A 12549-nucleotide genomic window follows, 5' to 3' on the forward strand; every position below is an offset into this window, starting at 1 on the left:
CGTTGGCTGAGTTTTCCCAGGTGCTTATCCGTCCTCTTTTTAAAGTGCATTAAATAAAGGGGAGTCTGCCCAGACCGCTTTGGGGAAACTTGGTCCCAGGAGCGAGGAGGATGAAGATTCGGACACCGGCCCGCCACGCCCCCTCCCGCGGCCCCGCCCCTCCTGATCCGGGAGGTTGATTGGCAGAGCCAGAGCTCCGCCCCTATCTCTGATTGGTCTGCTGCTCCACGGGCTGTCCCGATTGGCTGCCGGCTTGTGCGCTAGTGGAGCGAGCGGAACCAATGGGGACGCGGCGGCGTTTCCCGCGGGACGCTGGGGGCGGGGCTCTGGGGGCGGGGCTTCAGCCCACCACTCACAGGTCCCCCGCGCGGGAAGTGTTCCGCCATGAAGTTTCGCGCCAAGATTGTGGACGCGGCCTGTCTGAACCACTTCACGCGTGAGAGGGCCGCGGCCGCTCGGGGGTGTGGAGAGGAGCGGGGGAGCCCGGACCGGAAGGCGGAAGGGCGCGCGGCGGGCTTCCTGCGGGATGACGGGCGCGTGGGCGGGGCCGCGAGCAACGGCGTGGGTCAGCGGGGTGGGGCCGTGTGCAGAGACGGGGGTCAGCGGGGTGGGGGCCGCGAGCAGAGATGGGGGTCAGCGGGGTGGGGGCCGCGAGCAGAGATGGGGGTCAGCGGGGTGGGGGCCGCGAGCAGAGACGGGGGTCAGCGGGGTGGGGCCGTGTGCAGAGACGGGGGTCAGCGGGGTGGGGCCGTGTGCAGAGATGAGGGTCAGCGGGGTGGGGGCCGCGAGCAGAGATGGGGGTCAGCGGGGTGGGGGCCGCGAGCAGAGACGGGGGTCAGCGGGGTGGGGGCCGCGAGCAGAGACGGGGGTCAGCGGGGTGGGGGCCGCGAGCAGAGACGGGGGTCAGCGGGGTGGGGGCCGCGAGCAGAGACGGGGGTCAGCGGGGTGGGGGCCGCGAGCAGAGACGGGGGTCAGCGGGGTGGGGGCCGCGAGCAGAGACGGGGGTCAGCGGGGTGGGGGCCGCGAGCAGAGACGGGGGTCAGCGGGGTGGGGGCCGCGAGCAGAGACGGGGGTCAGCGGGGTGGGGCCGTGTGCAGAGATGAGGGTCAGCGGGGTGGGGGCCGCGAGCAGAGACGGGGGTCAGCGGGGTGGGGGCCGCGAGCAGAGACGGGGGTCAGCGGGGTGGGGGCCGCGAGCAGAGACGGGGGTCAGCGGGGTGGGGGCCGTGTACAGAGACGGGGGTCAGCGGGGTGGGGGCCGTGTACAGAGACGGGGGTCAGCGGGGTGGGGGCCGTGTGCAGAGACGGGGGTCAGCGGGGTGGGGCCGTGTGCAGAGATGGGGGTCAGCGGGGTGGGGGCCGCGAGCAGAGATGGGGGTCAGCGGGGTGGGGGCCGTGTGCAGAGATGGGGGTCAGCGGGGTGGGGGCCGTGTGCAGAGATGGGGGTCAGCGGGGTGGGGCCGTGTGCAGAGATGGGGGTCAGCGGGGTGGGGGCCGCGAGCAGAGATGGGGGTCAGCAGGGTGGGGGCCGTGTGCACAGATCTGGTTATAGCTGTGAGCAGTGGAGTGGGTCAGTGGGTCCAGGTGTGAGCAGCGGGGTGGGTCAGTGGATCCGGGCATGAGCAGCGGGGTGGGTCAGTGGGTCTTGGCGTGAGCAGCAGGGTGGGTCAGTGGGTCCGGGCGTGAGCAGCGGCGCACACAGCGGCCCGGACGGTTTTGAGCAGCCTCTTCCAGCCGGTGACCTGCAGAACCGCAGGGGTGGTTTCTGGCACAGACCCTCCCCGGGGCTGGAAGGCCGTGCTGCGGCCCAGGGTCCAAAGCTGCCAGCCTGTGCGTCCTCACCCCTGCTGTGGGCACGTGGCCAGTGGCCGAGCGCGGACCTGGAGGATGCCAGTGCAGGCCTGGGGGCGCCGCTGTCCTGCGCAGTGACCAGCTCACCCCGCCGCAGGTGTCAGCTGCATGGTGGCCAAGCTCGCCCGAGCCTGCACCCTGCGGATCAGCCCGTGCAAGCTGCACTTCATCCTGGCCGATTCTGCGGCCGGCGGCGGGGTCAGCATGTGGTGCGAGCTGCCCCAGGTGAGCAGGCCCGCTGTCCTCTGGCCCTCATTGCGCTCGCCGGCCGGAGACGGCCCACGTGACCCTGTGGCCCCGTGTCCCCTCAGGAGAACTTCTTCAGCGAGTTCCAGATGGAAGGTGTCTCCGAGGAGAACAACGAGATTTACGTGGAGCTCACGTCGGAAAACCTGGCTCGGGCCCTGAAGACGGCACAGAACGCCAGGGCCCTGAAGGTCAAGCTGACCAACAAGCACTTTCCCTGCCTGACCATCTCCATAGAGCTGGTGAGGAGGCTTCCAGACTCCCCTGACAGCGGGGGGCACACCGGGGGCTCCCGGAGGTCCCTGTGCACTGGGTGTCCCCCCATGAGCAGAGCACGTTCTCTCAGGCTCCCCGCTTTAGCTTCAGGGGCGTCTCGGTTCTCGTGGGGCAGCTGTGTCAGCTTGCTCGCGGGTCTGCCATCTGCACGCACTTGACTTGGTCAGAGCCTGAGCAGGTGGCAGAGGCACGTGGGCGTGGCCTGGAGCGGGCCGGGGCGTGGCCTGGAGCAGGCCGTGGGCGTGGCCTGGAAGCAGCCGTGGGCGTGGCCTGGAGCGGGCCGTGGCGGCCTCCCCTGGGCCCGATTTCTCCCAGATCGCCCTCTGGCCACCACGAAGCGCAGTGTTCCTTGCTCCCGGGCCCTGACTGCGAACAGCAGGTTTTCCTTTGTTTATCAGCTCTTCCCTTTGTTGACTCGCTCGCCTGTCTTTGGAGCCTCCAGTCAGCGGGTATGGCCCCACCTCTCCGGTCCGCAGATTCTCTGCCGTCTGCCCTGATCCCACGTGACCCTGCCCGGCCACCAGCATTACGGTTCTTCTGTTCTTAAATGTTGACGTTATAAAAATATTAAGTGATTTTTTTTTCAATTAACTGATTTTTTAGAGAGGAAGGGAGAGAGAGAAGCATCGATCTGTTCTGTGTGTGCTCTGACCCGGATCTGCCCACAGCCTCCGCGCGTGGGGAGGGTCTCTGACCAGCAGAGCTGTCCCACCAGGGTGAAAATCACTTTTCCATTCCTGTCTTGGCAGGTGTCTCTGTCCAGCAGCAGTCGCATGGTGACCCACGACATCCCCATTAAGGTCATTCCTAGGAAGTTGTGGAAGAATTTACAGGAACCGACAATCCCAGACTCTGACGTAAGTGACACCTGCAGTCCTGCTGTCACGTGTGAAAGGGGCGTCAATTTTAGCTGTAACCTTCACAGCGTGTTTTACTTGAAAGAGATTCACTTTTGAAAGACGTGCGGGAAGAGTGGAATGTGTGCCTCGGGCTGTCTACGTGAAGACCCTAAGCAGGGCTGCGTGGCAGGAACTGCGTGCTGCGGAGGGAGGGTTTGTCTGCCCAGTGATTGCCCTTGGACTGAAGGACACTGTGGATGTCCTTTGCAGGACCGTCCTTTCTGTCACCAGGTTACCTTGCACAGAGGTGACTGTCCCTCGTTCAGGAGGGAGCGGTGTCCAGGGCGTGTCACAGCCCAGCTGATGGGAACCCAGTGGCTTAGGAAGTAAAGACGTCCGAGGGACCTTGGCCTTGCCCACGATCCGTTGGGAGATGAGGCCGATGGAATGGATTTCCCAGAGGGCGTCTGCACCAGCTGGGGAGCAGCAGTGTGTCCTGCCCCTCTGGGGACCCCATCTGACGCCAGGCAGGGACTTCCTCACAGGGCTTTGCGGAGAGGAAGGCCTGGCCCTCTGCGTGTGTCCCTCAGGGGACAGCTCTCCTCAGGCACACAGCCTCCAGGTGGAGGGCAGAGCCCTGGCACCCAAGTGCCCACAGGGACCTCGTCAGGGGAGTAACCAGAGGCAGCTGTGAGTTGGCGAAACTTTCTCATATTTTTAGAGGAACTTTATCCAGGTGTTTTGAAAACCTAGAATTCCAGAGGTTTTACACAGGCGTGCACTCCAAACCTGGCAGTGAGCGAGCGAGCGTCCGTCAGGCGAGACTGGACTGACACTCACGCTTCTGACTTTCCTCTGGTCCGTAGGTCAGTATTTATCTGCCGCTGCTGAAGACCATGAAGAGTGTTGTGGAGAAAATGAAAAACATCAGCAGTCACCTTGTGAGTCACGACTTCCTTAGAGAAGAGCTCTGGAGCATTTGTTGTGCCTGCCCCAGGGCTCTTGCACGCATGGGCCCTCACCACCCGTTGTTGAGAGCAGCGGTGCCACAGTGTCCGTGGACACCCACCCCAGGGCTCTGCCAAGCCACCAGGGAGACCTGTGTGTGTGCCCTGCTGCCCGCTGTCCACACTCACACTCGAGTACACTGCGCTCAGCGGCTCTTCCTAATCAGCTCACGTGTGTGTCTTTATGAGGGGCCGGTGTTGGTGGGAGTGTCCTGGGAGCCCAGGAAGAAGCACCTTCTGTGGCAGTCGGCTGCAATGTCACGAGATGCCACAGCACATGACGGTGGTGGGGCGCTGTGTGGGTGGTCCTCCTTTACAGCTGGGGCTCCTGAGTTCTTCACTCAGCCAACACGTTTGATTATGTCCTTGACTATTTCTTGACTTTAGAGAGAGAGGGAGCGAGTGAGAGAGAGACAGACAGAAACATTGATCTGTTCCTGTATGTGCCCCGACCAGGGATCGAACCCACAACCTCTGCATGTCGGGACGGTGCTCTCACCACTGAGCCACCCAGTCAGGGCTGTCCTTGCCTCTTAAAAGCCACTGTTGAGCTGATGAGGTGTAAACTTGATTTTCACCCTCTGCCAGACCCAGTCCTGCCATGGCCACACCCTCCTGGCAGCCCCACCACGCTCGACACTTGTCCTTCCCCCCCAGTGCCAGCCCAGTCCTGCCATGGCCACACCCTCCTGGCAGCCCCACCACGCTCGACACTTGTCCTTCCCCCCCAGTGCCAGCCCAGTCCTGGCTCGGCCTCGCTGTCCTACCCTGGAAAGCACTCAGCCTCCTCACTGCCCGTAGCTCCCAGCCCTGCTGCTCTGAGCCGCCCAGGGCTACATGACAGGCGCCCAGCCGGAGTCGGAACCCCTGCTCCCCTGTCCGCTTCCTGGGGAGGGAGGTGGCGCCCCAGCCCCCCCACCCCGGGGCTGCCGCTCGGGGCTGTCCAGGAGGGCTGTCCCAGGAGGTTGTCCAGGAGGGCTGTCCCAGGGACCTGGAGGAAATTGGGATGCAGAGCTTTTCTAAAGCACAGTGTTTATGGGCCATTTCATCTCTGCCCTTGTGCTCAGTTAAGAGTAGTTTCTTTCCTGGTTTAATCTGAGTTCACTTTAATTTCCAATCAGCTTCCAGCGAAGCTGTGAGAGCGTGCTGACCTCGGTCCTCCCCTGACGGCCTTGGTGCCGGTCCGTTCTCAGGCCAGAACCTTCCCCCGGGGATGCCCTGGGGCCTGCTGGACCTCAGAGCCCAGGGAGAGCGGAGAGCGTCAGGGCAGTTCAGCCGAGGGCCCGATCGTTCTTTCTGTGCGAAGGACAGAGCTGGCAGAGCCCCCGCCCCTGGACTGCTGAGCCCTCTCCCCCTCACCTCTCATAACCCCTAACAGAAGGTGCTCTCCTGTTCAACATGAACGACCCTCCCCTGTGAGGGTGCCAGGCTTCCTGGGTCCCCACCACCAGCCTCCTGGCCGAGTCCCAGTCCCACCTGTTCCCAGGTGTCCCTGCCTAGCTCTCCACTACGCAGGGTCCTCTCCTGTGGGGGTTTCTGGGCTCCTGGTCCTCGGGCGGGTCTTGGTGCCGTTGGGTGGGTTCTAGGGGTTTGTGGGTTACCTTATCACCATCGTGGTAGCAGCCGGGCTCGGGTGGGCTGGTTTGTTTTGTTTTTTTTTTCTATTTCTTAAGACTGAAATACTCCATTTGCAGATTATTCAAGCAAACCTAAATGGAGACTTGAACTTGAAAATAGAAACTGAACTAGTGTGTGTTACAACTCACTTTAAAGACCTTGGAAACCCTCCATTAGGTAAGCTTTCTGGTGGTTGTGTTTTGCTTCTGAAAAACTGCTGGTTTCACACTTTTCCTGAGGTCTCTAAACAGGAAGAGTTTGAAATTCGGGTGACTTGATGCTTGAGGAGAGAACAGACAACAGGTTGGCTTGCCTGCCGCTGAGGTGGACAGTGGTGTGGGAAGGGCCTGCTGGGCGTGAGGCGTGGGCCCTGCTGGGGCTGGCGGGCGGGCTCAGTCTGGAAACCGCTGAGCGCGATGCTGGCCCTGGGCCCTCCCAGCTCTCACCTCCCTGCCTCTGCCACTCAGGTCACGGCTGGGAAGTGGACGGCATTTCTGTGCCCTCTTACTCTGGGCTTTTTAATGTTGACAAAGGTTAGCAAATGTAGGCTTTTCTCAGTGACGAGATCGTCTGTCTCATACAAGGTGACAAAGGACCACAGGATCAACTCAGTGAGTAGTGGCCACGGGCCGCGGTCGAGTGCGGCAGGCACAGCGTGGGGCAGAGGGCCAGGTGGAGGACCAGGGGGGTTCACACACGTGTCCCAAACAGGCGAGGCCCTGGCCACGTTCAGAGTGGACACGTCTACAGGGCTGCTGGTGCTCGTTGTTGAACTGCTGCAGCGGTGGGCTTCACGGAGGAGGCAGAGCGCAGTCCCTGCGGGTGGGCTTCACAGAGGAGGCAGAGCAGTCCCTGCGGGTGGGCTTCACGGAGGAGGCAGAGCGCAGTCCCTGCGGGTGGGCTTCACGGAGGAGGCAGAGCAGTCCCTGCGGGTGGGCTTCATGGAGGAGGCAGAGCGCAGTCCCTGCGGGTGGGCTTCACAGAGGAGGCAGAGCAGTCCCTGCGGGTGGGCTTCACGGAGGAGGCAGAGCGCAGTCCCTGGGGCCACGGCTTTGCCGGGAGCTGAGCGAGGACTTACCCTGGTCTCGCTCGTTTTGTTTGTTGTGGTGACAAGGGCCCCACCCTGGTGCTTCTCCAGAGCTGAGAGGACCGGGTCTCTTCGCTCTGGAACGGGAGGCCTTGCACATCCTGTGTTACCTCCACATCCTGAGGGACACGTCGTCTTTGACACCAGGGGGGGATGAGGTCATGTTCCGGGTCCTTGGAAGTCGGCCATGTGTTTTAGAGTCAGAACTTAATGCACTTAACAGGTGATCACCTCTCCATCCTGCCCTGTTTCTCCGGGACGCTAACGTCAGGTGACGGCACTCATTTAAACAAACAGTCGTGAGGTTTCTGGGGCCGTGACATCTGAAGACGTTGTCATTTCAGCCTCTGAAGATGCGTCTCAGGACAGAGACCCAGAGCAGATGGCGGAAGTGCACGTGGACATCAGGAAGTTCCTGCAGCTTCTTGCTGGTCAGCAGGTCAACCCCACACGGGCCGTCTGCAGTGAGTGCGCTTGGATTCGCCCGTGTGGAGTAGGGTGTGGTCTCGTAGAACTGGCTCCTCGGCCTCCTGGCCTCTGGGGTCCAGCCCAGCAGCTGCTTGGGATTGTCCGGGCTTAGAGGCCCTGGGGCGGGTCTGCCCCGCAGAGGGCTGCAGGGCACTGCGTGCTGACTGCAGAGCCCTGACACCGTCTGGCGTGTGTGCAGGTCCCTGTGTCTCAGCCCCACGTCCTCCTGGGTTGTCCTGCAGTGGTGCCCGGGTCCTCTCCACCCCTGTGGTTCTGGTGGCTTGTCCTCCTGAGCAGCACACCTGCTCCCTGACCGCTCCTGAGAGGGCGTACTCCCCTCCTTGCTGCTGAGACCACAGCCCCTGAGAGGAAACTTAACTTGCCTGGAGCTGCCACCTTACGTGACGGCTGCCAGGCGGGTGCTGAGCCCCCCGGGAGCAGAGCTGTGGGGAGCAGGATTGTGCCTCATAACTAGCATTCTGTAGAGAAGCAACAGGGAGTTCCAGGTGTTTCCAGGACCAGCCCTTGAGAATGGGAGACTGGAGGAGAGAAGGCAGGAGTGGTCTGGGGGCCGTGGGAAGGCCTGCGTGTTGGGGGCACAGGAGGGGAGCGGTCACCATGTCCACCTGGTGCATCTGGAGCGGCCTCACCTGGACACGGGCAGGGTCTAGGGCTGGTGGGGGGACGTCCCTCCCTCCCTTCCTCTCCCTCTCCCCTCTCTCCCTCTCTCTCCTTTCTCTCTCCTCTCTCTCCCTCTCACTCCTCTCTCTCCTCTCTCCCTCCCTCCCTCCCTCTCTCTCCCTCCCTCTCTCCCTCCCTCCCTCTTCCTCCTTCCCTCCTTCTTTCCCTCCCTCCCACCCTCCCTCCCTCTCTCCCTCCCTCCCTCTCTCTCTCCCTCCCTCCCACCCTCCCTCCCTCCCTCTCTCCCTCCCTCCCACCCTCCCTCCCTCCCTCCCACCCTCCCTCTCTGCGGCCTCCGCAGTTTCCTGTGGAGCAGTGGTCCCTCTGATGTCACAGCTCCTGTCCGGCCCCACGTTGTGGTCCTGGCTGCTGGGCCCTCACTCTGGTCAGTCCTGCTCTGGGATTCTCCTGGTCTGTGCCCCTGCGTGCAGTTTGCCCCCTGCCCAGCGGTTCCTGGCCGTGGCTTCACACAGCACCCCTGGGAGCCAGGCTCCCGGGAGCAGAGCGCACCCCATGGGGCCGCGGGTTCAGGATGGGTGTGCGGAGGCTGCAGCCACGCTCTTCTCTCCCCAGACGTCGTGAGTCACAAGATGGTCCACTTTGACTTGCTGCACGAGGACGTGTCCCTACAGTACTTCATCCCGGCCCTGTCCTAGCGCCCCCGGGGCCTGACGTGGCCCGTTGTCTGTCCTCACAGTTCTGTGTGTTTCCCTGTCTTCCCTGTGTTTGAACCAGAAGTTGAATTAATAAAACGTAGGTGCATGTAGCCCTTCATGTCACTGTTGTGTGTCTCGTGTCTGTTTTGTTTTGCTACTAAAACACTGGAAGGAGAGTTTATCTGGATTTTAAGTAGGACTTTTTATTGAAGTGAAAATTGTCCTGTATTTATCACTGTTGAGGAGGCACTTTCTCCCTAAGTCACTGTCCCCAGCTCAGACGGTGTGGCCGGCAGCCCCTGCGGGACAGACCCCAGCACTGTGTGGCCTGGGCTCCCCTGTCCGGCTCTGACCCTGGGAGTCCAGTGAGGTGAGGGCAGCCCTTCTGCCCCTTGTTTGCTCAGAGCATGCGGGCTCCAGATGGCAGAGTGCGGGGCCTTGTGACACCAGGAAGCTCTCCAAGCTGCCCTTCCCCAGGGCTGCCCTGAGCCCGTGTGGGTCCCACCCAGGTCACCATTCTTTCCTGCAGTGCATGGGACCTGTCACTGGAAGGGACCTCTGTCCAGAGGAGGAACAGATAAGACTGCTCGGTGTCTGCATGGCGGCCGTTCAGGGCTGGTAGGACCTGCCGCCTCGTTCTGTGGGCACAGGCCATCAATCCTTAGTGCCAACTCTCAGCTGGCCGGTGGGCTGGACATCACAGCGTCATCGTGGTGTCTCATTACAGATTGAGAAGTACGGTGGTTTAGGATAGGGAAGAAACGGGACATGAGCAAAACAAGTTTTCTATGGCTTTTCCCTGTGATCTGGTGAAAGCAGTGTACAGTATTTGAATGAGGTTTGCTAATGTTTAAATGTGACTAACGTTATGTGCAATCGGGGCATCGTCATGATCGTGAAGCCTCTCCTTCCTCTGCCTCTAGGGGCCCCAGCAGCAGTGGTGAGACTGAGAACCCCGCGCAGTGGCCAGGCCTGGGGGCGGGGACAGAACTCCATTGTCAGCGGTTGCCTGTCCGGGACACTGGTCACTTCTGAGGCTTTGGGTGATGGCACTTAATGCATAATGAGAACGATGTATTGATTGCTTTTTAACATAGTTCATAGTGAAAGACCTCTTCGCCTGCATTTCACAGAACGCCCATGTGTTCTCTCAGGCGCTGGCCTGCGTGTCTGGCTGTCCACTGTTGGGTTCTCCAGTCAGACAGCCCGGACTCTCCACGGCTTGCTGTGTGGCTCTTCTGTTTGGCAGGTCCGGACAGGGACCTGCCGTGGGCCACCAGCCAGTGGCAGGGATGGGATTAGAACCCAGAATTGTGACTGGGTCCCTCTGACCTGCTCAGCAGAAGGGGCCCTGGTCCACTCCAAGGCCCGGGGAGGTGTGGCCGCCTGGAAGGCGTCCTGACCCCGATCTCAAACCAGCTCCTAGAACAGTGACCAACGCTTCGCCACCAGCGGTTAGGCTTGAAGGAAGTGCATCATCAGGAACTCGTCTGGATTGTGAAGTTTAGTGAAAACACCAGGAACAGGGCTTCTGGTGAGTGCGCGGTGGCCCCGCGGCGGGGCGGCCGGGGTCAGTCCAGGAGCAGCCAGGACCTGACGCACTGCCCTGCAGCCCCAGCAGAGGGCGACACATCGAGGCCCTTAGAGGGCACGGGGCTTCCTGGGAGCCAGCCTGGGGGAGGGCGTCACCGTGGCCTTGGTACCTCCCTCTGCTGGTGACCCCCGTGTCTGAGTAACGGGGGCTGGGGTGAGGAGGGGCAGCCCCTCCCACAGGACCCTCCTGCGGGGCTCCCTGGCCTCTGTACCTCCCTCTGCTCGTGACCCCCGTGTCTGAGTAACGGGGGCTGGGGTGAGGGGGGGCAGCCCCTCCCACAGGACCCTCCTGCGGGGCTCCCCGGCCGCTCTGGCCGCTGCCCGATTCCAGCTTCGCCACTTCCTGGAGCAGAGTGGTCAGTTGGGAATAGTTCCCTCGGTGCTGGGTGATGTCTGCTTCTGGGGGACACAGGGGGACTGTCCTCACTGGGCACGTCTGAAGTAACCGGGCAGTGGTGGCTCCAGCCGGCTCTGGGCGTGGGCATCGAGCGGCCGTCTGCGGGCGTGAACCTGTCCTGAACCCCTGCACGCGATCGAGACGGACCCAGACTGCACAGACTTCTGAGACGGCTCTGTCCTGCTTCGTGACATCAGCTGTCGCTGTTGAGTGACACCTACTCGCTGTGGCTTTCAGGGAAAGGACTCCTGAGAAAAGGACAGGGCAGAGACCAGGCTGGCGGAACGGGTGCATGCGGGCTGAGGGGACCCAGACGAGCAGACACTCCTCAAATTTAAAACCTGGGTGCTGGGACCTAGTCCATCCCCCTTGGGGTGTGGTGCTGTCTTCACCATCCTTGCCCTGGAAAGAGACGAGGCCGCAGTGGTCACAGTGACCTTTCCGCACTGTGCTTTTGAGAGAAGTCCACACGGCCAACAAGCCTTTCAGTGGCACAGTGACAGCCGGTCACTGTCCTTTCTGGGGCTTTGCTGCAGGGTGTTTGCAGGGAGCAGTGGGGCGGGCAGGGAGCAGTAGGGCCCAGATGTCCCTAGGCCCTCAGTGACTGAAGGACCAGACACCGTTGGGGGCAGCCTTGTCAGGGTGTTTGAATCCCAAGATTCAGACACGAGGTTTTATTTTGTGGCCGGTGGGGGGAAGGGAGCTCCCAGGAGGCCTGGCGCCGTTGGGTGACTCGGCAGTTAAGAGGTCGGGTGACTCGGCAGTTAGGAGCTGCGCAGGACGGTGGCTGCTCTAGTCCCAGGGGCAGTAAATCTGTTTTCTCCAGCCTGGGCGGAGTCTTCGGGTGCACTGTGATGGCCCTCCGTAGTGAAGGACAGAGCACCAGTCACCCACGTTGGTGACCAGTGACACTCTGTTTTGCTGCTGTTGAGCCTCAAGAGGACTCACACTGACACCAGTCAGGATGCTCTGCAGGGCTGGGGGCTCTGCGGGGTGCGGGGTGGGGGGTCTGGGGGGGCGGTAAGCCCAGCCCCGGAGAGGAGTTTCTCAGGGACTCACAGCCGGCTGAGTGTCCATCCACAGGTGCTAACGGGGCGGGGTGGGCGGGGTGGGGGCGGGCTGCCCTGTTGCCCGGGAGTCTCTGTGTTTTCCCTGCAGGCCTTTGTCCCAGGGCTGGGATCCGGCGGGGTGCCCACAGGAAGGAGCATGGGGCTGCAGGGGAGGCTGCTGGCCCCGGCCCTGGCCCTGCTCTACCTGCTGCCGCCCGTTCCTGGGAGCTGCTCGAGGGAAAGTAAGTGGACTTTTGCCAGGATTAGCAACTTGCTCGTGTTTTTGCCTCAGCTACCAGGATGTGCCCAGGTGATGCCCCCTGCTGCAGGGTCAGTGGGCGCCACGGGAGGTCAGAGCGTCGGCACGGGAGGCGCCTGCTGTCCACAGGCTGTGTGGGAGCCAATGAGCCTGGAGGCCACAGGCACTTGCTTCCTGAGAAACCAGGGCTCAGGCCTGTGCAGGTGGCTGTTCACACTCGAGGTCTCAGGTGCTTCCCCGGGGGGGCTCTGTGCAGAGGCAGGGACACCGAGACCGTTCAGCCTGCACCCTGGGGGGGCTCTGTGCAGGGGCAGGGACACCGAGGCAGCTCAGCCTGCACCCCGGGGGGGCTCTGTGCAGGGGCAGGGACACCAGGACAGCTCAGCCTGCACCCCGGGGGGCCTCTGTGCAGGGGCAGGGACACCAGGACAGCTCAGCCTGCACCCCGGGGGCTCTGTGCAGGGGCAGGGACACAGGGACACCGAGACAGCTTAGCCTGCACCCCGGGGGGGCTCTGTGCAGGG

The 12549-nt window shown here is 62.4% G+C and overlaps 2 protein-coding genes across 8 annotated transcripts in view; both read left to right on the top strand.

Annotated features, from left to right (window-relative positions):
* Window positions 1–328: 328 nt before the first annotated feature.
* Window positions 329–8845, top strand: HUS1 (HUS1 checkpoint clamp component). 7 transcript variants are annotated; one of them, XM_066240248.1, is made up of 9 exons: window positions 335–436; window positions 1948–2075; window positions 2162–2338; window positions 3122–3229; window positions 4078–4152; window positions 5913–6012; window positions 7267–7386; window positions 8373–8456; window positions 8645–8845. In XM_066240248.1, exons 1-9 carry the CDS (start codon window positions 385–387, stop codon window positions 8725–8727), a joined length of 927 nt encoding a protein of 308 aa, XP_066096345.1. In that variant the 5' UTR covers window positions 335–384; the 3' UTR covers window positions 8728–8845. The 7 variants fall into 7 exon arrangements, with proteins under 7 accessions (XP_066096352.1, XP_066096345.1, XP_066096350.1 ...); XM_066240253.1 differs by having other exon boundaries at window positions 8408–8456; XM_066240249.1 differs by lacking the exon at window positions 335–436 and adding an exon at window positions 473–565.
* Window positions 8846–9595: 750 nt separating this feature from the next.
* PKD1L1 (polycystin 1 like 1, transient receptor potential channel interacting) overlaps window positions 9596–12549 on the top strand; it is an 84815-nt gene continuing 81861 nt past the window's right edge. The window contains exons 1-2 of the mRNA XM_066240378.1: window positions 9596–9667; window positions 11876–12008. Coding sequence (XP_066096475.1) covers window positions 9596–9667; window positions 11876–12008 — 205 coding nt within the window. The remainder of the gene's footprint in view (window positions 9668–11875; window positions 12009–12549) is intronic.

Source organism: Saccopteryx bilineata, chromosome 7, assembly GCF_036850765.1.
Source record: "Saccopteryx bilineata isolate mSacBil1 chromosome 7, mSacBil1_pri_phased_curated, whole genome shotgun sequence".
In the NCBI taxonomy this organism is placed as follows: Eukaryota; Metazoa; Chordata; class Mammalia; order Chiroptera; family Emballonuridae; genus Saccopteryx; species Saccopteryx bilineata.